Genomic DNA, 25,234 nt, shown 5'->3' with positions numbered 1-25,234 from the left:
AGTAGTCCATCAGAGTATATGGGTTAATTCTTTGCAATTTTGAAATACTGAAACCAGATTAGGAGCTAATCTCTTTAAATTCATTAGTAAATAGAGTGACCAACTACTCTGGTTTACCCAGGACTGAGGGGTTTCCTGGGACACAGGCATTCTCATGATAAAACCTAGAAAATCTATGGCAAACCAGGATGAGTTAGTCACCTTACTAAGAAACACTTACTATTGTAAAAGTGTTTAAAGCTCTTAGTAACCCCATATTCTATGACCTGAGCTGCTACAAATTTGCTGAGAATGATTGTAATTTTTTTCCTTGCCTTAAATGCATGACCTTATATTTTACCTAGTTTTATTCCCTCAAGAAATTTCTCTCATGGAATTAATATTCTTTGAGGAGACACAGGAATTTCTCCCAAAAGAAGGCGACCTGAGTGATTACATATGTATTTTGCTCTCCTGGTTGGGGCTGGGAACGCATGAGTCAAGCAAGGAACAGCTGCTTTCGGGGCCCTTCATATAGAGCCGGGCATTTTTCACTTGATATAATTGAATTATGTACTTCTTTTTCTCTATACTTTATGGTCTGTTTTCCATGCAGATATTCTTGGAATGTAGACTTAAATAATTCATGATTTCCCAATTATTGGTTTAGGTATAGTTGCCATTTCTTGAGTTGATTATACTTTCTTCAGGGAAGAAAGTCCCTTTGTATGCAAAGTTTTAAAGATAAGAAGTTTGCCCAGTGAGGAGGTACCTCGATTAGAGGTGCAACCTGGCCAGTAGGGGCAGGGATAGCTTAAGTGGCTCATTGTCAATCCTTGAGTCACCACATTTTTACACAATCCAAGGTTGTTGTTAATTTCTCATGTGATCTAGGGCCTTTGGTAGTCTGGCAAAGCATAGATCTGTTCTCAGAATAATATTTTTAATAAAATAAAATAGGATTATAAAAGAACCAGTTATATGGATACAGCTATCAAAATATTAAAAATCAAATTTGTGATATAAATATATAAATATATATAAACATATATCTGCGTCTTTTTATATACATATGCTTCTTTATATATAAATATATATATTTATATATAAATATATAAATACATATAACATATATATATTTGCTTCTTTATTTATATATATGCTTCTTTATTAGAGCATTAAATAACACTATCTAGTGCTGGTTCTAATTATATCATAATTTAAATGGTGTCATTTGTAGCTATTCTTCAAAAAGTGCTGCCATGGGCTGGCTGAGTGGCTCAATTGGTTAAGAGCTCGCTCAAGAGCATGAGCTCTGAGCAAAAGCAGTTTGATCTGGCCAGGGCCAGAGTTAAGCTGCCACTGAGTTGCCAACATGTGGCAGGATGACTCAGCTAAAATTAAAAAAATATATAAATAAAAACAAGTGCTGCCATAAGTCACTTCCCTCCCTGTAAGTGTATGCTGTTCCTCCCCTAGAGAAGCGGAGGCTCTCTCTTCTCTCTTTGAATCTGGGCTGGCCTTAGTAACTTGCTTGACCAATAAAATGTAATAGAAGTGATGTTCTGGGATTTCCAGGGCTGGGTCACAAAAACTCTCTCGCATCGTAAGACCTTTTGGCTTGGATGTCTTCTGTGCTATTGGAATGCTTTCTCTCGGAGCACAGCCCTTAGGCTATGGGAATCCCAAATTGAGTGGAGAGGCCACTTTTAATCACACTGATTGTCAACCTCAGATAAGCTCTAGCTAGTAGCCAACATGAATTTCTGCCCATGTAATTTATCTTTTTTGGACATTTAGGCCAGTTGAGCTCAGGACAGGCATCCTTCCTTTTATTGTGCTTTGTCTTACTGCACTCCACACATGTTGCATCTTTTTACAAAATGAAGGCAAGACCTTCCACCAGCAAAAAGATTATGACTTGCTTTATTGCGACAGTTGCTCTATTGCGGCGATCTGGAACCGAACCTGCAATATCTTTGAGGTGTGCCTGTATTGGAATCTTGCTGACAACTCTGAAGGTTTATTTACCCTTTATTTGAAAACTCATTAAAATTTTTGTATTTAATTCTTAGGTCAATATTACTCAGGATTTCTTTTGTGTATTAAATAATGCTCCCTGAGAAAGGCCAGTCCAATGTTCAGTTTATTAGGCTTCCACATGGGCCCTGGAGGAGTTAATGGCTTACGTGCTATCTATGAGAGCAAAAAGTGATTAAAAATCCTCCTCAAAGTAAGCATTGTCTCCTCTTCCAAACTTCATTTACATTTATTTCATCAAGGCCATTTCTATGATGTAGCTGATATTAAAGCCAAGTTCAGAAATCATATATCTATTGAGCAACTATTTACTGGACACACGATTTATTATATGCCAGACATTTTAAAGCCTCATGTTGGGGTAAAACGGTGAGCAAAACAGTTTTAATGTCTACCTGAAACTTACTGTCTAGTAAGGGAGACAAAAATGTAATCGCACATACAATTATAAACTAACAAAATGAACAAATGTGCTGTAGGAAACATTTAGAGAATTATGAAAGCATCTGCTATGAGGGCCTGGACTAGAATGGAAGTGGATTCAGTTAGGTGAACCATATTGTAAGGTTAAAACAATCATGTGTATATTAACTAATAATATATTCACCCAGAATTTCTCAAACTGTTGTTTCCTATGAAATTCGCCCTTTATAATAAGCATCAAATGGGAAAAAGATAACAAAGTCAGATGAGTTTGAGAAACTTTGGGCTAAACACAGGTAAATATATTTCTTTGCATGTAGTCTTGTTAAAAGCCTTTTCTATGATCATATGAATTGTGTAATTTCCATGGGGCATATAGTATGTGGTGTTTCTCAGAGACGTTCAACCATGGAATCTTTTTATTCACAGCGCAGCTCACAATGCCAGGGTTTTAGGGAAATACTCTGAGCACAAAGCACCCTGACACTTAGTCTAACTCTTGCAACCACTGCGTGAGGTAAGGTATCCAGTTGTATTAGGTAAGACTAGGATTTCTGTGAATAAAAAAAGACCTGAAAGATAGAAGTTTATGTATCTCTTATATAAAAGAAGTGTGTTCCACAGTGTCAGATTTGGACTCCATTTATCTTCTTGTGCCACCATGTTCCATTTCCACCCCCAAAGTCACTCTGTTCCAATAAGTCTGCTGGATCTCCAGCCATTGCCACCGCATTCCAGGCAGCGGAAAGTAGAAAAGATTATGCCTGTAAGTCACACGTGACACTTCTTACATCTTATTGGCTAAAACTTAGCCAAGTGGCCTATTTAACTGTAAAGGAAGCTGGGAAGTGGAATCTTTTGGCTGGGTGACAATGTGTTTAGCCAAAATTTGAAGTTTTTGTTACTAAGGAAGGAGAGAAAAAATACAGGGAGGCCAAGAGTGGTCTCTGCCATGGTTACCTCTCATTTTACAGCTGAGGAAAAGGGGCCCAAAAAGGGAGGCCCAAGAAAGAGCTCAGAGATCATAGAGACAGCACAGATTCAAAGCCAAGCCTCCAAATTCCTTGAGTCTCTTTAGCTCATGACACTGCCCCTATTTAAACACTTGGGAGGGATCAAAATAGAGCTTTCACGGACTGGGATATAAAGGATCATGGTGATGAAAACAGACTCCACCACCATAAAAAAGATTTTAAGAGAAAGGTAGGAATGTATGTTTCTTAGAAGTATATCCCCATATTTGGAATAAATAGCACTTAATTAACAAAACCTGTAGGTGGGATATGACTGCCTTTTGATATGCATGCATTATTAAGACCAGAATTCTGTGTGTCAGGCTGCTGTGCTCTCCAGGACCTGCTCTGTGTCTAATAGCATCTCCTGGCTTTTCTTCATTTATAACATTAGTGATTCTCTGCAAGCCCTGAATCCTGTTTGAAGCCATCTGTTTGCCTCGCTTTATTCACACGATAGCATCACCTGATGGCAATTTAGTGTCTGGCTAAAAAACGTTGCTCTTCCCCAGATTAAGCTCAGGTTTTGGTTAGTGACAGTGGGCTAATGCCTCTGCCTGCATTTCTCAGGCAGCAGTAGTGTGGGGGATGATGGTGTCTGTAAAGCCCACACAAAGGTTTTCACCAAGGTGGTGAGCTCACTGTGTGGTGCCAGGACTGGCTGGGCTGCGCTCAGCAGTGTGAATGGCAGGCATCACTCTGCTGTCCTCTAGCACATGACTGGTACCAATGGGAACTTCTCGTTTTTATGCTCCCAGGATGCAGTATAGTGCAGAACAGAGTAGAGGCTCTTTGCTTATTTGTTAAATGAGTGAGTGGGTGAGTGAATGAATGAATGGCGAATTGAATGGAAAACTGATTATATCCCAGCCCCTCTCTTCCGTATGTATTGATGGCATAATTTCTGGACCTGTGATGGATCAGCAGGAATGATTGTTGTTGGCATAGTGAGGCCAGATGCCTTGGGGTGGTTGCTCTGGGCTATAGTTCTGAATCGGAACATTCATACTGGCAAACAGGCCTTTTTCCTCTCCCCTTGGGCCATGATGGGGCAGGAAACCCTTTCTTTATGAGAGGTCTGAGGGAATGAGTTTCTAGAGCAGTTTCCTCCCTCAAGTTCAGGTATTTGTAATTTTAATCCTCACCCCAGTTGCAGATTTTCTTACTAAACCCCTGTGGAAAAGGGAAGTGGGCAGCATCCTATGATGGCACAAGTCTTATAAATAGGATTTCCGCTTAACAATGCTACCTTTGGCTAAGAGATGTAACACATACCTCTGATGTAGGGCAGTTCCCAGATTGCTGACACCTCAATGCCCCTGAGAGACACCTAGAAAATGATCTAGAAATACAACTCTGTTTCTGAGATCCCAGAGGTCTGGTTAGCATGAGAGAACAGAGGCTCTCATGAAAGCCCCACAATGCCCCCTCACTCCTCAGGTGAAATACTCTGCCTGTACGACTCTGACTTCACCCAGGTTGCTTTTTCTCATACTATAAAGGGGTCAGGAGTTTGCTTCATTAATTGTGTTATCCTTAACCCTCATAATGACCTCTGGGTGCTAAAGGAAGGTGTCAGTTGTCATCCAGTCATGATCTGTTAGTCTCTTATCCTTAGCCTTAGTCTCTTATCCGCTACCCAGTGATCACCTGGACTTGAGCATGTTATGTCGTCACCATGCTTGATTCCTTGTCTCTGTTTTCCTCCATTTTGTTGATTTGCTTTAATGAATGGCAGTGTCCTCTCACTACATGCATATATTTAAGAGTGTAGGGGAGGCAAGTCTAGGCATTTGCTAGCTGTCTAATGCTGTGGCTTCCAAAATAGGGTATGAAAGATAAACCATTGAGGAGCTCATAGAATATCCTAGAACCTCTATTTTTATCTCTTTCTATCCTATCCTTTGAAAATTTTGTCTTTGTTTTATTATGTAGATAATATTTATTACATTAGTATTGTGTGTAATTTATCAATAAATTGATAAGTATATAAATAATATTGGAATATATGACTAAAATTATACTAATCAAGAGGAGGGATATTTGGCATTTATTCGAATTTTAATACCATATTAGTGTTCATTAACTATAATAAGTGTCCCCTTCAAAAGCACTTGCTAGTGAAATATGTGCTACATATGGTACGTATCATTTTATGTATATGTGGTTTTATGTAAGTTTTTTAAATTAAGGGACAAAATATAAAGTTAGAAATTTGACTTTAGGAACGTATTTAATTTTTGAAAATAGGTTATCCTTTATGGGAACCTGAAAAACCTTATTGTCAAAAGCAGCAAGTTTTAATTTTCCTGTGGCTTTGGTCTTGTGTATTGATGCTGTTAATACTCAGGGGCTTCCCAATGCTTTCAGGGTAAATCTCCGACTCATTTGTTTGGACTACACAGTCCTCTGAGATCTGGCCTCATTGTCCACCAGTTCTATGTGACTCACTCCCAGTCACACTCATCTACTTCCTGTTCTTGGATGGAGTCAACTATTTCTCTTTCCAGCCATTTATATTTTCTATTCTCTCTGCCTACTTGGAACTTTCCCCACCTTTCTCCAGGTTCTCCTCCCCTTTTTCTCTGCCAGTTACTCCTTTTGTCCTTTAACACACAACTTCCCTCTCCCAGAAAGTGTCTGGGAATCCCATTTGATCTAATCCTCCTCCCGCTGTGTTCCTCCAACACCTGGGTGTATTTCCATTACATATCCTTATTCTGTAATTATTATTTACTTCTATGTCACCTTGAGGAGGACATATCTTATTTGATTTCATATATCTCCAGTGGAAAGCACAGGATTTGACAAGTTATAGATACTCAATGAATGTTCTGGTGAGTAAATAAGAGTGAAACGCGGGTATTGCCCAATCAGTCTCTGCGAAAATATATCTAGGGATTTGGGAAACTGAAGGGAGAGGCATCACTGTCATGCTGAGACTCTTGGCAAACAAGGGGTAGGTGGTGAGTCCTTAAAAGTCTTCGTGAATATATATATATATATATATATATATATATATATATATATATATATATATTGTCACGGGATGTGGAGTAGAGTGTGGGAGTGGAGTCAATGGAATTGTAATAGATTATGTATGATATTGGGGGGTGGGGGGTTGTCACTTTGAGGGGTAAAAAGTATAACTATTGCACTGTGCTGTACACCTGAAACTAATAATAAAAAAAAGCCTTAGCAACTGACTAATAGATGCTGATCTCGTTGGGGAGCCCTGGCGGTCTGCCTCGGAACCCAAATTGGGAATCATTCAGCACCAGCATTTATTTAGAATCCCTGGGCCAGCCACTTACTCTTTGTGAGTTGTGCTTCCCACAGTTAAGAAGATACTCTATGCAAGAGAGAGCGGGCTCATTCCTTCCCTTAATGGCGTTTTCTGAACTCTAGTATTCCCAGTAGGTGTCTCCCATTTCCCTTCTCCCCCGTGGAGCTGGTGGCCTTTCATTCAAGCTGCTACTCCCCACAGCTTGCCTGCTCCCTCCTCCCTGCACCTTCCACCTGAGCAGTTGATAGGCCTCCTGCGGATCAGCACCTGAGGAGCTGGGGGCCTGGTGTGGCTTGCCAATCAGGAGTTTAGAGCTCTCTGGGGATTTATAGCGTTCTCAGCCTGCAGGCCTCCCATGGTTTAGCATCTAGGCTGTTGACACACCTCCTGTGGTTTTAGCTCGCAAGCAGCTTGAGGATCTTCTGTTTGCTGTGAAACAGTTTTAGAGGTTACCTTTTCTTATTTGCATAGTGTGGATGCACCTGTTTTTGTTTGTTTTCTTTTTTGGTGAAACTATAAAAGGAAGAGTGTAAATGAGAAAACACCGGTCTCTGCTTAGAGCTATGACATTGTCTACTGCAAAGGGGCCCACGTTTTGCTGTTTGTAAACCAGGTAAGGCCTACATCATAGTACTGGTGAGAAAATGATTTGTAACTGAGGGAACAGGAGAGGTGCAGTACGTCTTTTAGGCTCCTAGTGTATTATCTGGTGTGTATTTAATGGTACCTTATGAGTCTGAATGAATTAAAAAGGCTTCTATCACTTCTTAAATTATCTTCTTCATCTGGAAGTACCACTTGAGAGAAGGCTTCAGGCAGAGCAAGCTGGCCCTGTAGTTCAAGAGGAAAGGGGAGGAAATAGTTAAAGGATTTTAAACTGCTAAAGAGAGCTTTTGCATTTTTTCTGGGTTTTGCATGAAAACCACAGCTTTTATACATTAAGTATGGTTATGAGTCTCTTCCCCAAAGCTGTTTGAGAAATGTGGACTCCCCCCACCCCACCCCAGGGAATAGGAGAACTAGAACCAAAGGGGAATGCAACTTTGATGCCTAGGGTTTTCAGGTAACAGAGAAGGGAGAGACTGGTGGGTACTCAGAAAATAGAAGATTTTATTGATAACAGTTTTTACCTCACCATGCTCAGTTCAAGCCTCAATCAGAGAGGAAAATGTAACCATGATTTTTATAAAGTCTACTATTTTAGTGTCTTCTCTCTTCCCATCCTAATTCCACTGTGTGCCATCACAGGCAAACCCAAATCACATAGTTTTAATAAGGACCATGCCAGAATTTCAGTGCTAAGTGCTCAACTTGGCTTTTCAAGATCTCAGGTTATGAATAATATTATAATTTATTTTTATTTTAATAATAGTTGTCAGAGAGGCTGGGTTAAAATCTGATAGTCATAACAGTATCAGCAAGAAATTATGTAGAAAATAGCAGAGGTATTCAAATTTAATTTTTTGAGCTAAAAGGGCATAAAATATGTAAATATAAGACTATAGAAAGATATGACACATTGAGGAGAGTTGGATGCCTCATTTAATAATAATAACAGTAATTATAATATGGTATTAATAGTAGTATTGCTTGTAATAGTATGCCCATTAGTATAAGACAGTGTGAACTCAGTTTTTTTAATGTGCCAGGCATTGTGTTCATTTTTGTTTTATCTCATGGAAGCTTTATAAAGAGGCTGTGACATTGGCACTGCATTTTACACACAAGGACACCAAGAGCAGGAGTTCTTAAACTTTTAGCAAGCACAAGAATCAACTGAGATGATGTTCAAATACTAGTGGTCTGCATTTTGAAACAACTTTGCAGTTAGTACTGGAGGAGGGCATCCACGGACCACAGTTTTGAAAAACCCTGGCTTAGAGAATAACGTTCCCTAGATCACACAACCAGTAAAGACTGAGCCAGGGTTTCCATCCAGATCTGCCTCAGTCCTGCTGTCCATACTTTCCTTCATGTTGCTTTGCACCTGAATGAAAGATCAGTGCTTTCCTTTTTTGTCTTACGTTAATATATCCAATTTCATACACTATTGGGCATCCTTACAATTAGTATTATGTTTCTGTAACTTTATTTTAAAAATTTAAAATAATACATGAAAACTTTCTTGTCCAAAATACTATAAAAATATCCAAAGCAAAATATCAAAGAATCCTTTAACCTTTTCTTCTTGCCGTCTCTTGAATAATTGCTACTCTCATTTGGGATTATATTATTCTTTCCTTTTCTTTCTTTTTTTTTGGGGGGGGAGGGGGAATTGGAGGAGGGGAACACACAAGTTGTTGTCCTTTTTTCTTTTTTTTTTTCCTTTTGTTCTTCAGTCTAGTTGCGGGGACGCCGCTTCACTGATCCATGTTAGTATTATTATTGTGCTCTTTCTGGATGAGGCAGTTGCTCGCCAGCCATAGGATGGCTCACAGCGGCTCACAGCAGCTCACGCTGGCTGCCAGCCACTCACGGTAGCTTATGGCAGCCCACTGCAGCAAGGGCTGCAGCCTATGCCATTGCCGACGACTCACTGCAGCCCAGCTCCAGGTTGAACTATTGTTCACCACCTTAGCTGTAGAGGGTGCAGCATCACTGGCCCTCATGTGGATCTGAACTGGGGCTCTGCTGCTCAGAGCTGGCATCCCAAGCCAACTCTTAACTAACACACCACTCGGCTGGCCCTATATTATTCTTTTCAAAGTGTGTATTTAGTTATATGATATGTAGCTTTATAAAATATAATTGATTGAGCCCTTGCTATATGTCAGTCTTCATCATAGGTATTTTAGATGAATTCACTTTGTAACCTTCATAATCACCTTATGAGGCACTATTACTAACCTTTATTAGCCGAGAAAGCTGAGACTTGGGGATCATAAAGCTCATTGATAGAGGGACAAAATTTAGACCTAATAGTCTGATTGCAGAGCTTTTATATGCCATGCTAAAATGTCCCCCAATTCAGCATGAAAATATGTTTTGGGTGCCATGATAAAATGTCCCCCAAGTCAGCATGAAAATATGTTCTAAGTATTTGTGTGTGAATTTAAAAACTGTTAATATATCTTGGAGATGCTATCATATCACTAAAGAGAAATCTACTGTATCTTTTCAAATGACTGTATAGCATTCCAGGGTTAAGGATGTAGCATGACTCATTGAACTACTGTCTTACTGATAAACACTTAAGGTTTTCCCCCAATTTTTTCCTTTTACAAATAATACAACAGCAAGAAATATTTATACATTATTGTATAAGTGAGAGAATGTCTTTAGGCCAGTTGATTCCCAAAGTGGATTCCACAACCAAGCTACATCTGAAATTACCTAAAATGCTTCCTTAAAAATGCAGAACATACCTTCAAGGAACACATAATCATCATATTATAAACTGTTTTAGAGCCCAGACAAAGATAGAAAGCTTTCCGATTCATTCTCAAAGCTATAGAATTGATTCTAAAATTAGACAAAGGTAACACAAATAAGGACAATCATAAAGTGTGAATGAACAGAGAAAACTATTCTAGGGTAGTGGGGAAGGATGGGATGGAAAAGGCTGAGGTAGGCGCAGATTAATTGAAAACAGAAATTATAGGTTTATAATGGTATCTAATCACAAATCTCTCAGCATATTTGGGATTGAGAAAATTTTCTCCAAGTTATTTCATAGAAGCATCTAAAATATAAAATCTAAGCATCTAGTTCAAGCAAGATTTTTTAAAGCATTCCATGTTCTGCTTTTTTTATTTTCAGTGTGAAAAATATTCAGTCTCCCTCTTAAATGGGGCACTGAGCTATTTGTATGACTTGCTAAGGGCAAAAGCTAGTATTCACAGTGTGTCAAAGTTTTTCACTTCCCAGACAAAAGGAAAATGTTTACATGGTGACATAAAGAGGATCGGAGTATCAAGAGGATTTTTCCCAAAGGCTTCCCAATCTATAAAAGAGAAAGCATTTGATAAATTTCAATGCCTACTCAATAACAACACAAATTATTAGGCTAGAAATAGAAGGAATTTCCCTTAACTTGATGTAAAAGAAATCCATAGAAAACATCATAAATAATCATGACAGATTAATTGTATCCTGTTAGGTCAGGAACAAAACATGAATACCTATGATCATTTCTATCACTGGAGGTGAAGACAATGTAATAGAACAAGAAAAATATAATAAAGGTCATAACCATTAGAAGGTGGAAGCAATTATTGGGAAATCTACATTGTTTTCTCTATAAAAATATAAATGAGGGGCTCGAGTGGCTCAGTTGGTTAAGAGCTTAAGAGCATGAGCTCTGAGCAACAGGGCCGCCGGTTCGATTCCCACATGGGTAAGTGATGCTGCGCCCAAGCTGAGCTGTCGCTGAGCTGCCAACAGGTGACAGGATGGCTCAGCTGGTGAGAGCACGTGCTCCTAACAACAAGGTTGCTGATTCGATAGTGGGCTACGCCTGCCTGCAACTAAGCCTGAGCTTGGCACCTTGAGCTGAGCTGCCACCTGGATGGCTCAGCGGATAGAGCATGCACTCTTAACAACAAGGCTGCTGGTTCGACTCCCGCATGGGATGGTGGCTACGCCTACCCGCAACTCAGATTTTAACACAGCACCTTGAGCTTAGAGGCCACTAGCTGCCGACAGGCAGCCAGATGGTGACTGACGCCCTCCACAGCGAAGATTGAAGAACGACAACTTGGCTGGTCCCCCTCCCTAATTCCCCAACACTGTTCCGCTCCCCCAAATCCCCAATTTAAAAAAATAAATAAATAAAATAAAAGATTTAAGTGAAAAACCATTAAACAAAAGAGGTCAGTAAAATGACTGGAAACAACACCAACATATAATGAATAACAGCATTCCTGTATATTGTACTAACAACCATCACTTAGAAAAGGTATTAGACAAAAGATTCTCCTTTTGAAAGAAAAAAAATAAAACACTTAGATATAAACTTAAAAAGGCATTCATATATCACTTAAAAAAGAAGAAACCTTCAAAACTTAGGTTAATAAGTGGAACTAACACAGGTATAGGAAGACACAATATTTCAAAGATTATTTCCAACATGAATCTATAAACCTAAGTAATTCCAGTTAAAATTGCAGTTAGTTAAAAAAAAAAGAAAAAAAGAATATGAGAAGCTGATTCTAACATTTTTAGGAAAAAACATAACAATAGGCAAGAATTTTTTTAGGAGGAGGTTAATTTAGGGAGGCTTGCTCTAGATAAAGCTTAGCAATCAAACTGGTGTGGTACTGTCATAGGAATAGACAAATAGAGAAATGGAAGTGAATGGAACAAAACAGAGTCCAGAAACAGACCCATGAATATGTGAGAATTTAGTTGGTGATTAGGATGGCATTTTAAAACCACGGGAAAATATTAAATTTCAGTAAGTGATGTTGAAAAAGTTATCTAGCCATATGTTAAAAAAAATATTCCTGTTGCATTATCAAGTCATACCATGCCAAGTAAACTACAAAGCCCTATATTAAATATAAAGGAATTAAAAGGAAATATGAGACACGATTTCTTCTATTGTTTATGTTATGTGGAAGGCCTTCCTGAACAAGACAGAAACCTAGAAGTCATAAGAGAAAAGATGGAAAAATTTGGATGCATAGCAATTAAAAACTTCCTCATAATCAATGAAATTCTAAGCAAAGCTAAAACTCAAGCCATGGAAACAAAATATTTATAATACTCAGTATATGGCAGTACACATCATTATCTATAATATACAAAAAAAACCTATAATGTTTTTTCTGAATGAGAAAATCACAAATGACCAAAAACTGAAATTTATAGAGAAATTAATAAAGTGTCCAGTAAACATGAAAAAATTCTCAACCTCACTACCAATCAGGAAAATATTAATTAAAAAAATTTAAATATTCATTTTTGGCCACCAGATTAGCACAAGTTAAAGAGGTTATAAAAGCACTTCATTGAGTTTTTGCTGTTTGATATATGTGTACTTTACACATGAATCTTCTTATTCTCATAATAACCCTATTTGATATATACAATTATTACCCACAATTTATAGTCAAGGATTTAGTTGAAGTTATGTTTTTAATATTCTACATTAACAGTTGTTTTGATTTATCTGTAAATTTTACTTGATTTTCTTCATACCATCTTTTTTTATATTCTGCATCTTCCTTTTTTCTCGATTTACATGTGGTTTGCTGACATACATCATCTAGGAATTCATGCATAGAAAAAATAAAGAACTTTGATGATTTTGTTTATTGTTTTCTAGCACACGGGACTGAAATCCATTAAGTTTTTATATATAGGTAATTTGTTTTAATCTTTGGAAAACTTTAAGGATTTTTCTCTTATTTACTGGACCCTTTTATTTTCAAAATATATTTTTCTTCAACCCTGATAAATTATTTCCTTAACAATGTTCTCCCTGATATTTGTCTGTTTTTTTTTTTCTTCTTTTGAAACTCCTAAATAGATGGATATTAGGACTTTAGGGTATATTACTATGTTTTACTCATATTAGCCTTTTTTGTCATATTTTCTATCTTTCAATTCTTTTAGTTTCTGGGAGAATCTTTAAGCTTGATTTTCCAGTTCAAACTCTTAGTAGTATCCATTTTGCTATTTACTCAATCTACTGATTAAAATTTGTTTTTGTTGATAATTAAAAAAATATAATACAGCTAATTGTTTTCTTTTCATGGATATAGCCTCTAAAATATCTCTGGAAGGCCGGCCGAAAGGCTCAGTTAGTTAAGAGTTGACTTAAGAGCATGAGCTCTGAGCAACAGGGCTGCCGGTTCGATTCCCACATGGGCCAGTGAAACTGCACCCGAGCTGAGCTATTGCTGACCTACCAACAGGTGGCAGCATGGCTCAACTGGTGTGACAACAAGACTGCTTGTTTGGTGGTGGGCTATGCCCACCCGCAACTAAGACTGAACTTGGCACCTTGAGCTGAGCTGCCGCCCGGATGGCTCAGTGGATAGAGCATGCGCTCTTAACAACAAGGCTGCTGGTTTGACTCCCGCATGGGATGGTGGCTACGCCCACCTGCAACTAAGACTGAACACAGCACCTTGAGCTTAGAGGCCACGAGCTGCCGATGGGCAGCAAGTTGGCGACTGGCATCCTCTACAGCGAACATTGAAGAACAACAACTTGGCTCGTCCCCTTCCCAAATCCCCAACACTGTTCCCCTCCCCCAATTCCCCAATTATATCTTAAAAAAATAAAAAATAAATAAAATAAAATATCTCTGGAAATGTGCTTAAGCTAGATTCTTCTATTTGCTCAATTGTGTGTCTTTGGGTATTAGTTCTTGATATTATTGAATTATTGATTATGCAATATCTCTCTTTTATGGTTGTTTGCTTATCTTTGTGTTTATAATTCTTTGTTTGCTTACCCATAAATCCTTGTTTCATGAACTCCAATGACTATGGGCCAGCAAAGATGCAATAAGGAGAACTTTGTAGAATTTGGTTTTGTCCAAATATTAATTTAGCAGGCAAGAACTAAAGTCAGAACAAATGAAAATATTGTGCAGATCTTCAATCCCAAAGAGTCAAGATGATCCTGGATTCACAGACTCAGTAATGTGTAGCATTGTACAAATATCCAAATGTAAAAATGACAAAGATGGAGATAGGTGGGAAAGCAGCATTACATACCAAAATGTAAACTAAGGGATGTTAGAAACAGGAACAGGAAAGGCAAGTCAAGTATGAAGAGACTACTCAGCTAAGTCTCTGTCTCAAGGCATTGCTAGTAGTGGAAAGAAATTACAAGTCTGGCAAAGACAAGAAGATAATTCAAGAAAAGAATCTCTCTCTCTCTCTCTGTCTCTCTCTCTCTCTCTCTCTCTCTCTCTCTCTCTCTCTCTCACACACACACACACACACACACACACACACACACACACACACACAGACTATAACTTTGCCTGTAGCAAATAAAAAATACAACTAGTTTTTATTTTTCATTTCAGCTACAATTTTTAAAAAATTAAATAGTTAATGCATTCACGTTGTTCAAAATTGAAAAGACACAAAAAAATACTCACTGAAAATTCCCCCTTCATCCTTGTCTTACAGCCATCTAGTATCGTGTCATTCCCTGAAAACCACAATGTTACTAGTTCTGTAGGTATCCTTCCAGAGATACCCTATTCTGCATATACCATTTCTTTTGGTAATTACACACATGTAGATATATTTTTCCTTAACCCCATCCTTTACACAAGTGATAGCATTACAAACTGTGTTGCTCTTTGCTTTAAAAGATATAATTTGAAGATGTTCTATATTAGTATATTAAGTACTTTATTTTTTAAGTTTTATTGAGGTATAAATCAAATTTCATACAATTCAGCCATTTAAAGTGTACAATTCAGTGGCTTTTAGTATATTTATAGAGTTCTACACTCATCACCACAATTATTTTTAGAACGTTTTTGTTAGCATCCAAGGAAACTGCATTCTGTGGCCATATTTCCCTAATTCCTCCATTCCTCCCAGCCCCAAGCAATCGCTATTTTACTTTCTATCTCTATAGATTTGCCTTTTGTAGAATTTTACATAAATAAAATCATACAATGGTCTCTTTTACTTTGTATAATGTTTTCAAGGTTCACCCATTTTGTAGTATGTACCCAGTCTCTATTTGAGAATGAACAAATGGCTAAAAAGACTCCATATGTAAAATGCGTGTTTGGTTTAATGTGTGGATATATAGGCACACACGCATTAGTAACAGTAACTGATTCATATGTTTATACAGCAGTTTATACTAATACTCATGTATTAGCGCTCATCAATTCCTTTTAAACGAATTCCATTTAGGTGTTATTAAGGTATGACAGTTTCTTAAGACAACACTAAACCAAATACCCAGATAAACAGATTTGTTTGATACAGAGTTTTGTAACAGATGATTTCTGATTTGTATTGGCAGGTAGAGTCTAATGTTTACATTATATAATTAGAGGAGAGCTGAAAGTTCGCAATCTTTGCAGGGTATTTTAATTTTTACACTTTGTACCAAGCCTCAGATTCCTCTTGAAAGGAGATGAGTGCATGTAGGTTGCACGTGCCCCTATCTTCTCCTCTGTTGTTACAATACAGAAACTGTTTCACCTTCTCTCAAAGGTCAGTCTCACCCCATGTTCTCTGCATCCTTTGCTGGCCTTGCTTTTCAGATACTTCAGTTGTCTCATTTTCCCTGTCTGCAGTCCTTTCCCTCCTGCAGGATACTTTCTAACAGTATTCACATACCTTTTGTATGTCCCTGTGACTTTTAAAAATTCTCTTGAGTTCTTATTGACTTCTAGATACAAATTCTTCTCTTCTCATTCTTTCTTTGCTTCCTTGGTGATTTCTGAGAACATAAACTTGATAGTCGTCAACCTACAGATAGTATTTGAAGCCAGGGAAATGTTTTTTTCTTTTTCCAAGTATCAGACCCACATGGTCAATTTGAAATCTCTACTGGGAGGACTTACAGGTTTCTCAAACTGAAACAATACACTGAGAACCCCCTATTCCTATTCTGTCCCCTATAAGTCTGCCATTTCCAGCTGCCATTTTGTTCCTCCTCCATCTTTCCCCATTCCTGTGTGTGGTGTCATCTCCCATTGCCGATTGCCCAGAGATATTCCTGACACTTGTATCTCAAATATGACTTCTTTTCTTCTCTGTCTCTTCTTTCACCACCCTAATCGATGCATTATCACCTCTGGGGTGAACCGTAAGAATGCCTCTTACTTAGTCTCCTGCTGTTACTCTTGCCCTCATCTCCTCCATCCCTCTCCATGGCAGCCAGAGCGATCTTTTAAAAATATGAATGGGTCACGTAATTTCTCTGCTTAAAACCCTTTACTGGCTTAGTGTCATTCTTAGGATAAAGTATCCAGTCTGTGGCACAGCCTCCACAGTCCTCCGTAACCTGCTCCCTTGCTTACCTTTGCAGCCCCACCTCTCACCACTCTCCTCCAAATTTTGCAGTCCAGGCGCCCATGCTACTTTCCAGCCCTTTAACTGTGTGGAGCTTTTCCCCACCTCTCACTTTTCATATATTGCTACTTCCCTCTCTAGAGCACTCTTATCCCCATCACACGTGTTTTCCTTCTTACACTTAGCACAGTTTGTTCTATTTAGTTATTTGATTATGTTTAAATGTATATTTTCTCCACAAAATTTTAAGTTTCATGAGTGTGAGGGCTGTGTCTCTTTGGCTCACCCCACAGCAGAGTGATAGGCATAGAGGAAACGCTCAAAAAAATGTATGTTGGGTACAGGTGATAGCTAAGAGTTTTCTGCCCTTATGTGCCAGGCACTACAATACTTTTATATGTGGTGTTTTACCTAATGCTTACTACCACCTCCGTGAAATATTATTTCTCTTACTTTACACTTGGGGAGCAGAAAAGTCAGAGACGCTAAGCAGTTCTCCCAAGAAATGTCTTCTTCAGGATTCAAGCTTAGGTTTGTCTGAACTCTAATCTGGTGAGCCACCCATTGCACCAGATTGCTTCTTGTGCAAATAGTAATAGGTGAATTAGCCAATGTGTTGGTCCTAGAGCAATTCTTTATTAGTCAGGTATTAGCTAGTGGAGCCTGAAGAGAATGGGGACACAGTTGAGAAGTGACTGGAACTATAGAACTAAAATACTTAGACCCTGGATATATGTAACTTGTAGGTAGGTAGGGGTGGTACGGGGATTCCGGCCATTAGGGAGCTATGAGCAAATGAAGACACAGGGTTCTTGGGGCTGGATGGATGGTCACTAGAAGGAAGGGAGAAACAGATATTGTCTTTTTTTACTTTAAAATATTGCCTTACCATGATTATTTTCATGGGTGTCAGAAGCAAATATTAAAAAGGATTCGGATCTACTTCTTCCTTCCACCAAAACTCACCTGATAAGTTTCATAAAAATATTTACTTCTCTTAGTTTATATGTATTTGTTTCTTTGGCATATATCAGTATCTGACAGGAACTTGATCATACTTGCTTAGTGAATGAACAAATGACTAAAATAATTCAATTGTCAGATTTTTTTTCTTCAGGGTTAAAATGTGAAAATATGTTTATTTACTAGAAGTTGGTCTCATTAATTTTTCTGAAGAAAACAAATCAAAACAAAAACATACATGTGCAAATAAGTTTGATGCACCATTTGGTTTGAACGCTGACTGTAACATGATAATAATTGAATCACCTGAGAGTTACTAGTTTATGCTTTTTCTCGTATGCTGTATCATTCACTACAAGGGTTGGAGAGGAATTTTATCCCCAAATTCCAGGCTAATATAGATTTATTACTGAAGTATAGAGGTAATAGAATTATGTGGATAAAGTCAAACTGTAGTTTAACACTCTTCACTTTTATGTCTTCTGGGGATTGCAAGGACCAGGATTTTTTTTCTTTTCTTTTCTTTTTTCTCTCCTCTTCTCTTCTCTTCTCTTCTCTTCTCTTCTCTTCTCTTCTCTTCTCTTCTCTTCTCTTCTCTTTTCTTTTTTAAGATTGAAGACATCTGAGCAATGAAAGAACCATGGACCTTGTTTCAAATGGCAATTCCAATGAATGTGGAAGTGCAGCTATGTCTCTGAGATCCTGTTTTCATTTCCTTTGTGTTTATACCCACAAGTGGAATTGCTGGGTCAATAGTAGTTCTATTTTTAATATTTTGAGGCACTTCCACACTTGTTTCCATAGTGGCTGCAGCAATTTACATTTCCCACAAACAGTGTACCAGGAGCCCCTTTTCTCTACTATATCTAAAATGATATCGAATTTTAGTATTTATTTGCATTTCCCTGATGATTGGTGATGATGAGCATCTTTTCATATACCTGTTGTCCATTTCTATGTCTTCTTTAGAGAAATGTCTATTCAGTTCCTTTGCCCATTTAAAAAAAAATTTTTTTACATATTTTTAAAAAATTAGTTTCAGGTATACAAAACAATGTAATAGTTATACATTTCACCCCTCACAATGTGATAACTCCCCTCCCCCAGCCTTTGTCATTTTTTTTTATTGAGTGGTTGTCAGGGTCCAGGAGGAGGGGGAAATGGGGGTGTAGAAATCAAAGGGTACAAAGTTCAGTTATGTTGAGATGAATACATTCTAGAGAGCTACTGTACAGCAAAGTTTCTATGGTAAACAATCATGTATTCTATACCTGAAAACTTGCTTAAGAGGGTAGATCTTATGTTGAATGTTCTTATAACAACATAATAATAATAAATAATAATAAAATAATTTAATTAATTAAAAGGGCAGGAGGAAACTTTTGGAGAGGATGGATAGGTTTATGGCATAGATTGTGGTGATGGTTACATGGGCGTATACTTATCTCCAAACTCATCACGTTGTATATATTAAACATGTACCAGTTTTTGTATGCCAATTATACATGAATATTTTTAAATATTAAAGTTGTTCAAAAGAAAAGACAACACCAGGTTGGCCACTCTGAATTCTTTGAGGTCTTTTGGAGAGAACAGCGGCCTGACACCATCTCAAGCTTAAAAACAAAACAAAACAAAACAAAGAAAGCCGGGAATGAAAGAAGGCACTGATTCTTTTTTATTTTTGTGAAAACAGCAGCACCTTCTGTCATTTTCCTTTCAGAATTTGGGATTCAGAGGGTTGATCTGATACAGTTGGTAATTTTACTTAAAGACCTTCCTATTAAATAGATTCAAATATTTTTGAAGAACAGATGGTATAGACTAGAGGAAGAGATAAACACTGTATGTTAAACATTTTATTGATCAATTAAGATATCATAATTTAAAATGTTGATTCTACTATGGGAATGATGCGTGTCTCTACGTGATTGGGAAAGACAGGGAGTGGGATGAACATTTATTGTCCAAAATTTAAATTGGACTCTTCCCGTGAGGTGAGAATGAGGGGAGCTCATTTCCTGCCCCCCCCTCCCCGCCCTTCACCACCATCCTCCCCTCCACACACACACACACACACACCAAGCAAGCAGATGGTTTTTCTTCAAGGTTTAAGAAAGCCAGCTTTCAGTCTTGAATCATGTGCCTCTGGGCACTTTGAAAACTGCCTCTTCTGCCTATTTTTAAGACCAGTATGAAAAAAAAAAATGATACGCAGATTAGAATAAAGAAACCACCTGTGTGGGTTTGCTGAAAAAGGCAGGCTGTAAAGTTAGCAGCACTTTGATAAGCATTTAGTTATAGAAAGAATGCATCCTTATCTTCTAGGACTTCTTTGTTCAGCTTTTTCTACAAGAGAACAAATTCTTGATAAATGAATACCGTCATCTCTGCCAAGTCGTTGACTTGACACTAGTTTTCAATCATGTTAACCTTTCACACCTGTGAATGGTTTATGTATGAGAACTTCCATCCTATTTTAAGAGTACTTTCTTTGGCCAGCCTTTCTCATATACTCTGATAGACTATTTGGATACATTGTTAGATTTACCAAAAGTTACATAAGACACAGGAAAAAACCCACCACTAATCATTATGTAAATACATATATTTAAAGTAGTCATTTTAGAACTAAAAATATTCTTCTCTTTTTAAAAAGAAAGGTTGGATCATTAAATAGTGATTCTAATGGCATTAAAACTTACTTTTCCACTGGTTTGCATATTGATGGAAAAGTATTGGGGCCAAGACTGAGTGTAAAAACAAACCCATTAATTATAGAAGGTACATAATGGAAAATAACAAGCCTACAAATAGTATAGTCCTTGTATGTCCTTGAATGTCCTGCTCTGCGCTTTGCATGCCATCACTCTCCCTCAGAAGTCTGAGCTCTGTCTAAAGTTGGTGTAGGCTCTGTTCCTGACAATAGCTGGGTTGTAGTGGAAACTGCCTTCACCACCTAAGTTATGGGGCCTGATACAGTGAATACCATACAAGCAGTGGGTCTGCTTGCCCTAAATTATGCCTGTTCATGTGACCCCATCATTATTCCCAGGATCTGTGCCCTTTGCCCTTGATCTCATTTCTACAGGATTTAGACAAGTGTCAGACCCTTGGAATGTTACACAATAGTGACCTTGATTCCCTGACTTTGCTCTGCAAAAAAACTGACTTCAAATCTAGTGTTGAAATTATATGGAATGCTTTGTAACTATGGTAGTCAGGCTATTCCTGATTCAAAAGAAGCCCTAGCCCTCTTTCAGAGACATCTGCCTTTTGATTTGGCTCAGGCTTTCTGGTCTTAAAGATAGATAATGCATTTATAGAAGACTAAAGCCTCTTTGTTGTTGCATTTGATACATGGGGAAATTCAGGTGATTCCTGCTTAATATGTTAACTTTCCAGATATTATTTCTAAAGCCCTAGCCTTTTAATTGTCAAAAACAACACTTTCTGTAAACAAAACAAAGCAAAACACTGCTTGGCAAATGATACTAGAATAAAGATGGTGGGATGTTTAGTGCTTGATGGATGAACAAGTGGAAAGAGGGTGTAATTCGGAACCAAGAGGCACCACCCCATGGCTGGTCCTGAGCTCCTTTGGGGGGAAAAGCAGTCTTTAATTACATCTGGTACTCATTAATTGTTTTTGGAGTCTCTTTCCAGATCTGTTCCCCCATCAGCCTCCCATTGAGCAACAGAAATTCCAGATGGTTCCCTCCATATGCCAGTGCTCATTCTCTTAAGTAGGATAGATTGGTCACTGACAGACTGGAGTGGAATAGCCTTGGCCAAGTCTAGCCAAGGTGAAAAGCATTGGGCCATAGTTAAATTAGAGGTGGTCTATCATTCATGTTTTTAAGTGGGTTGTATAAGTAACTCTTTCTGAGTGATTTTTCTGAAATGTCTTGAGTAATTTCATGGAAAGAATGCTACTTCTAGAGAATAGGGTTCATTGATTCCAACTTGCCACACCTGGAACAGAGAGACGTCCTCTAAAACCTGCTATTATCACTGAAGTTTGGTCAATTTGAACCTGCAGCTGATCTCTGGAGACTGCGTTATGATGAATTATTTTGCTACTTGCAATGATAGCTGTAATCTCTGTGATTGTGATAAAAGGAGAATTTTTTAATAAAAATCTTTTGGGGTATATGTTTATTTTATTTTAGCAGAATTTTGGTAAAAGAGAGACATCAATAAGGCTTTTCATTTTGAAGTAGATGGGAACACAGATGGGGTCAACCTCCACATAATGAAAAAGTATATTATCATTCAAGTATGTCGCATTGTATTTATTTGCTTGTCTTCATCTGATGATGAGAAACATGTCTTACTCATCTTTGAATTCCTACTACCCAGGAAGATTTGGCATATCATGGGGAAAGAAAGTAGGAAAGAAGTAAAGGTGAAATGTGATGAGGACAGATTAAGAAATTTCAAAGAGAAAGGTGGCACTGAAAGAAATAAGAGTAATGTTTCTACTCTCATGTTCATTTTACATTTTTTTTCTGATAGCCATTGGATTTTACATGTGATGTGTGTGTGCCCATGCATGTTCTTCAGTGTTATTTTTAAACACCTAATATATGATAGGTATTATTCTAGGTGCTGAGCAAATAAAAGTAAAAAAAATAAAATAAAAACACAGCTATGGTCTCTATTCTCATAGAACTTGTAATAGGCTTTCTGTGATTTGTGGGAAATTTACTGGTATATTTGGAGTGGGTAAGGCAAAATTAAGAAAAAAAATTTCTTCTAAGGAAGGGTATATGATAAAGACCAAAGAGATTTTTTAAATTTCATGTAGTTTTCATATTTTAACTGAAAAAACTGTTCAAAAGAGGACTACTATCATGCTTTTATGAATGTATGAGTGCTATACGGATGAAAGAAAGCATTTATCAAAACAGTTTAATTGTTTTGTACAATCAGGCTCAACAGCCAAACATTGGTAGAGTAGGCCACAGGTTGGAAGAGGTAAAGACCATTTGTATAGAACTCTTGTTTTCAAAGGTGCTTGCTTGAAATAATTTGTCTTGCTTTTGAAGTCATATCAAGGTCACGAACCCATAAAATATATTCTAAACTTAGAACATTCTCTAGATATTTCACTCTTTTTCTGCATGTTTGTAAAGTACCAGAGATTAAATTTAAATGTGTATATTTATTTTCATCTGTTTAGCCTGACCATTCGTTTTGTATCAGTCACTAATAAACTCTTGAATGTAAGGTGTGTAGGGAACTAAACTCAACAGCTCTGGGCAACATTTATTTCTTCTTTATCTTTGATGTAACAATAAACACTAGTGATTTTTTAAAATAGATGGTTTCTTCACCTAACGAAGTCACAGTGGGAGAGAAAGACCTAATTAAATTGAGACCAGCCCAGTGGCAGTTGCCTCCTTACATGTAATAATATATATGCAATTATAATGATGTGTTTTAGTGCTCTATCATAAGAATGCACAAGGTTTCACTGCAGAGTGAAAAGAGAGAGATTTCCATAGGGGGAGTGGTAAATCCAGTGGTAGGACTGTCAACGGCTTACTAGCAGAACTAAAACTTAAGTTGGTTCTGATGGATGCAGTGGGTGGTGCTGATGCTGCTGGATTGTGGTCGTACCTTTGGGACCACTGTTCTACCGTCTAACGGAGGGACAAGGGAAAAGAGAGAGCATGTACGGTAGAATTTATGAATCGGGCCTACAGGTGTCACACTTCAATTCTGCCTACATTTTATTGACTACAAGTGAGCCACAGGACTTCATCTAGCTGCAAAGGAATCGGGAAGAGGTAGTCTAAATCTGAACCCATGAGAAAAAGGGAAATTATTGGTTTACAACCCTAAAGTCTCTACTTCAGCAAAGTGTGCCTGTCTTACAGCTAGGGAGATAGGCAGAAACTAGAAAAAACCACTTGTGTAAAGCTCATTTGGGGCGCAGGTTCTTAAGAGCAGCAGGGTGCATTCTTCTTGAAATAAGACATGAGATCATGTTAACAAAATTCCTTAAAAATCTTTACGTGTGTCAGTGATTCTGGTACTTGAAATTTAAGCAGAAATATTTATTTGCTATATTTAATTTGTGTTGAATTATTGCTGAGCTTCAGAAAGCAGCACAATACTTGGGCATGTGTAAAATATTTACTGTTTTAAATGATAGGTTTTTATTAATTTATTACTCTAATGTTACTTTTAGAAAAACCTATGATCCTTCTGAAGTTGTATGGAAACTGTTAATATGAAAAAGGAGATGGAGAGCTCTAAAAGCATGCAAGGCTTATGGACAACAGTAACTGATGATGAAAATAGTCAGTATTTACTGAGCACATAGCAGGCATATTGCTTTACATGGTGGGAATTGGGGCATTGAGAATGGCTTACTAGTACTGTATAAGCACTAGTAATCAGCTCTGTTAACTCATTTGACCCTCATGAAAACCCTATAAATGAAGCAAGTATTTTTATTATTATCCCCATTTCACAGGTTAGTTAACTGAGGCCCAGAGAGGGAAAGTTGTTGGTCCAACTAAGTAGCAGAGCTGAGTTTCACATCCACATAGTCAGAGGCCAAGATCATATCTATGGTTCTCGACCTCTCTGGAAACTAGAGCCAAAGTGAAGGGATAAGGACAAAGCGTTGGCACCTTATCTGTCCATTTGTACTGAAGTAGGCTTGGGACAGCTCTTTGGGGCAGAAGCAATGTCTTTTGGCCATAACGCTCGGTTTGTTAAGCAATGGCAGAATTCACTAATCATGCCTTTTTCTCCCCCTGCTTCTTTATTAAGGCCTAGGCTTTGGCAAACTATTGGTTCTCCCGGATACTGCACCTGCTCTGCCATAGGTAGAAACATAAGCAGCCCCTGAATTTCCTGGAGCACCGCCGAGTAAATCCCTGGAGGAAAGAAAGCAATTCTTGTCTTGGTTACATGTCTGAGCAATGTCTTTTCTCTCTGCAGACAGGACTGTCTTTGTGGATGTAGACCTTCCATTCCTCAAAGGCCTCTATGTGATGGGGACTTTAGAATTCCCTGTGGACAGGAGCAACATCCTGAGTGTGGCATGCATGGTCATTGCAGGCGGGGAGCTGAGAGTTGGTGAGTAAAGGCGCAAGGGTTGGGAGCATAATGGGAATTAAGCTCTGTGAGAAAGGACTTGGCACATAATGGTGTCATCCAGCAAGCAGGTTGCTTCATGGAGTTTGTGGAGAGCGAAGACGAGGAACGAGTTTACTATTAAAACTTTTCTTCAGCAAGCTTTAGACACAGACATGGGTCTTGATCTTTCTCTCATGTCCACCCCTGTCATCAGACCACGTTTCTGGCCCCATGCTGCTGCTCATTCCGGGGCTCTTTTGGCCTTCTCCAGGCCACAGATCAATTCTCCCCTCCGCTCTTTGTATGTGAACTTACCCGTAGCACCTTTTTTCAGAAGACCTCATGAAATGGTTTGCTATCCTTTGATCAACTAACTCATGATAAAATTTCAATTACTATCATAGTGCACATCCTTGGGAAAACAGACCTGAAACAAAACTTATGTGCTAATGCCTTACTGGGACAACTAATTGCAGTGAAGA

At 38.0% G+C, this 25,234-nt stretch overlaps 1 protein-coding gene across 3 annotated transcripts in view; it reads left to right on the top strand.

Annotated features, from left to right (window-relative positions):
• PKHD1 (PKHD1 ciliary IPT domain containing fibrocystin/polyductin) overlaps positions 1-25,234 on the top strand; it is a 460,535-nt gene that overhangs the window by 263,055 nt on the left and 172,246 nt on the right. For all 3 annotated transcript variants that reach the window (XM_019658751.1, XM_019658750.1, XM_019658752.1), the window contains one exon: positions 24,615-24,752. In XM_019658751.1, the coding sequence (XP_019514296.1) occupies positions 24,615-24,752 (138 nt within the window). The remainder of the gene's footprint in view (positions 1-24,614; positions 24,753-25,234) is intronic.

This window comes from Hipposideros armiger, unplaced genomic scaffold (genome assembly GCF_001890085.2).
Source record: "Hipposideros armiger isolate ML-2016 unplaced genomic scaffold, ASM189008v1 scaffold_288, whole genome shotgun sequence".
NCBI classification, from domain to species: Eukaryota; Metazoa; Chordata; class Mammalia; order Chiroptera; family Hipposideridae; genus Hipposideros; species Hipposideros armiger.
This window is presented reverse-complemented; position numbering and strand designations above follow the sequence as displayed.